Consider the following 3,023-nt stretch of genomic DNA (forward strand, 5'->3'; position numbering starts at 1 on the left):
GACAACAGGCTCTCCTCAACCTCCAATGTTTGTTTTCTGCCACCTAGTGGCTCAATTGTATTTCTGCAGGCAGACCAGTAACGTCATGCTCATAAATGTAATTCTCTGCACAAGATATTTTGTTTGTTTTATTTATTTTTTGTTATTGTTATTTATAGCTCAGAGAAATTCAGCATGAAAAAGAATATTCCCTTTTGTTTTAAGTAAAATATCTGATGGCTATAAAATAGGAAAACATTAAAAAAATTCAGATTTCATGACATGTAATAAAACACATTTACAGTGAGTTAAATATTAGTAAAAAAAACATTTTTAAAAGTCATGATTCTGGTTGCAAAACAGGTTTTATTAATAACATGTAAATAAATCTCAAGGTTTTTCACATTCATTAACATCTGAGTGTCAGTTTTCAGTGAAAAAATATAGATTGATCAAAACAACATGAACATAGTTTGTTAGTATKACTTCTTTTCTACATTTAAATGATGTCGCACCTTCTGATTTCCAGAAAACAAGATTAAAGCTTTAACTTTTATTTGTCTTTAACTAAATCCCACAGGAAGTCACAACACCAGTTGATATGAAACATACATGGCAAAAAAGAGCCTTCCACCTTCTCAAGTAATAATTATAAATCCATCCAGAAGAGAGCCCCACCAAACTGCTTTTTGTCCTCAGAAATCCTCCTCAGTGTCAGGATGTGTCAGCTCCCTTCATTGCCTTTGGAGAAACACAAAAAGATTAATTTCACAGTTTTCTAGACCAAAACGAGCAAGGTATACAAAAAGACAACATGTCACATACCTGTTTGAAAATCTGCCCACTGAAGTAGTTCTTTGCCATGTTTTTCAGGTTGGACCTTCCACCCACTTTGCATCTGATGTAACCGTACACGTTGGCCCATTGCAAAACCAAACCCATTATCACCACAGGCTGAAGGGAAATGGCAAAAAATATGACTGTCACATGAACTGATAACTCGCTTTGATGTAAACTGTTGCGTGCACAATCRCTGAACTGACCAGCCATTTAATATTAAAAGAGAAAACGGCGCTGAAGACAAAAATAACCCAGAAGATGGGGCAAATGATAAGTCCAAGCCAGAAGAGCTGTGATTCTGCAGTGGTGGTTGTATTGTTGGACTGTTCAAAAACACAAGACAGAATTTAATTAATCGTTAATTTAAACAAAAATCTAAGAGTCTCATGTTTAAAAAAAAACAGAGCTGCAGGTGTTTGCTCCAGAGGAAAACCTTTTACCAAATAGTCCTGAACCCATCCAGAGGACCTACTTATTTTTTTCTTTTTGACTTTTACCAAATATTTAWCTATCAATATAATGTTTATAACTTCACTCCCTCYGGGGTTCTGCTTACCTTCCTTGACTCAAACATCCAGCGGCTTTTTCCATCTTCATCCACCTGATTCCACCACCGAAGGCCCACCAACAATCTGCCAGATACATTCTGAAAACAATAAAATTGTAGTTATATTTTTATKCAGTTTAGAACATTACTTTGCACTTAGCACAGTCCATTCTAAGTTTGCGGAATTTATTGTATAAAAAAACTATAAGGTAAGGCATTGTTGTGCATGTGGATTGTAGGAAAAACAARGTAAAGAGGATCTGTCTCTTCCTTTAAATACCACTGGTTCTGAACTACAGTCATTTTAAAATTCAAGGCGTGCGTTCCTGTGTGTCTTCACATAAATGTGAACTAAAAGTAATTTAGATGAAGAATGTAAAGAAAATCTAGGCAGCTTGTAATCATTTAATAAGTGTGACTGAGTGTAACAGTACCTGACCTTAAAGAATAACCTGCAAGAATACAAGTTTTACTGCTGACTGCTACCAAGAACCACCATCAAGTCTTATCTCCTCTCACTGAAGCCACATAAACTGGGCATCCTGGGAACTCATTTAGGTTTTCCAGGGAGTTCAGGAGCAGTCTCTTCTTTTATTTGTTGAACTTACCATATTAGAGCATGTAACCTAATAACTAAAGAAAACACTAACCTTGACAGTCCAGAAGTCACATGAAAGCAGAAGGATGATGGAGACCATGGAGGCAATAAAACGACCACTGAAGACGTCACACAGTAAATAAACTACTATGGCGCATGTCCGGAAGAAGAGGTGAAAGAACGACGCCACGGGGTATCTGAAAGATTTCGATTTAATGGATCAGAAGAGGTTTGACTATGTGTACACCAAGTAAAATGTCTCACCTAATTTTAGACTTTTTTAGCTGAAAGTTGTCGTCCTCTTCACCAAACAGTGGAGAGTCTTGAGAGTCCTGAAAACACAAGAATGTTAGCTCTGATGCTAACAAAACAATTCGCTTATTCGAATTATTCGCTTATTTAGTACACGATACTCCGTGTTTGAAAATAATAGTATATTAGTTGTGATAAAAAAATATATAATATCGACCACCTGTCGCCTCATTTTTGACACCAGTAGGATGTATTTCCTGGAGACGTGGATGTAAACAAGAGCGTGTGCGAAGGACCCAAATAGGTAACCATACAGTTGCCTGAGACAAAGTTAGGCTTTTTAATAGCGTTGATTTATTTATTTATTTTTAATTTACTTACTTACACATTACCCTGTTTTGTTTGAATTATTGTCTAATTTAGACATTGTGTGTTCAAGTGCAAAAATGGACGAACTTTTATTCTGTTTCCTTGAATTTTTTTTTTCAATGTTTTCTCTACATATTTGGTAAAGTCAACAAAAAAGTATGCAAGTTGTTATTTCGTTTTCTTAAGGTTTAAGTGAGTTTTTTTTTCCTTTTGTAATTTTATGTAGGTTCTTGCCAGAACCACTTTTGTGTGCAGTGACGCTTTAACACCAGCAGGAGTGTCTGTTACACACAAGAAATGAGTTGCAGAACAACTCCTGTTATTTGAAAAAAAAATAATCATTTTTAATGTTTTTTTATGATTTAGCTAGCTACAGTATTGTATTTACTCATGTCCCAACTAATTTTAGTTCAACACATGACCATTTCCAAGTTATTG

The 3,023-nt window shown here is 35.3% G+C and overlaps 1 protein-coding gene across 1 annotated transcript; it reads right to left on the reverse strand.

Moving 5' to 3' along the window:
- Window positions 1-325: 325 nt before the first annotated feature.
- On the reverse strand, window positions 326-2,501 carry zgc:112148 (Golgi apparatus membrane protein TVP23 homolog B; the record flags this gene model as incomplete). The annotated part of the gene is given in 7 exon segments (XM_014023763.1): window positions 326-720; window positions 805-933; window positions 1,023-1,142; window positions 1,376-1,465; window positions 2,017-2,161; window positions 2,229-2,296; window positions 2,437-2,501. Coding segments are annotated over 7 exon segments (591 nt in total). The 3' UTR covers window positions 326-693.
- Window positions 2,502-3,023: the final 522 nt, after the last annotated feature.

This window comes from Austrofundulus limnaeus, unplaced genomic scaffold (genome assembly GCF_001266775.1).
Source record: "Austrofundulus limnaeus strain Quisiro unplaced genomic scaffold, Austrofundulus_limnaeus-1.0 Scaffold389, whole genome shotgun sequence".
Taxonomy (NCBI): domain Eukaryota; kingdom Metazoa; phylum Chordata; class Actinopteri; order Cyprinodontiformes; family Rivulidae; genus Austrofundulus; species Austrofundulus limnaeus.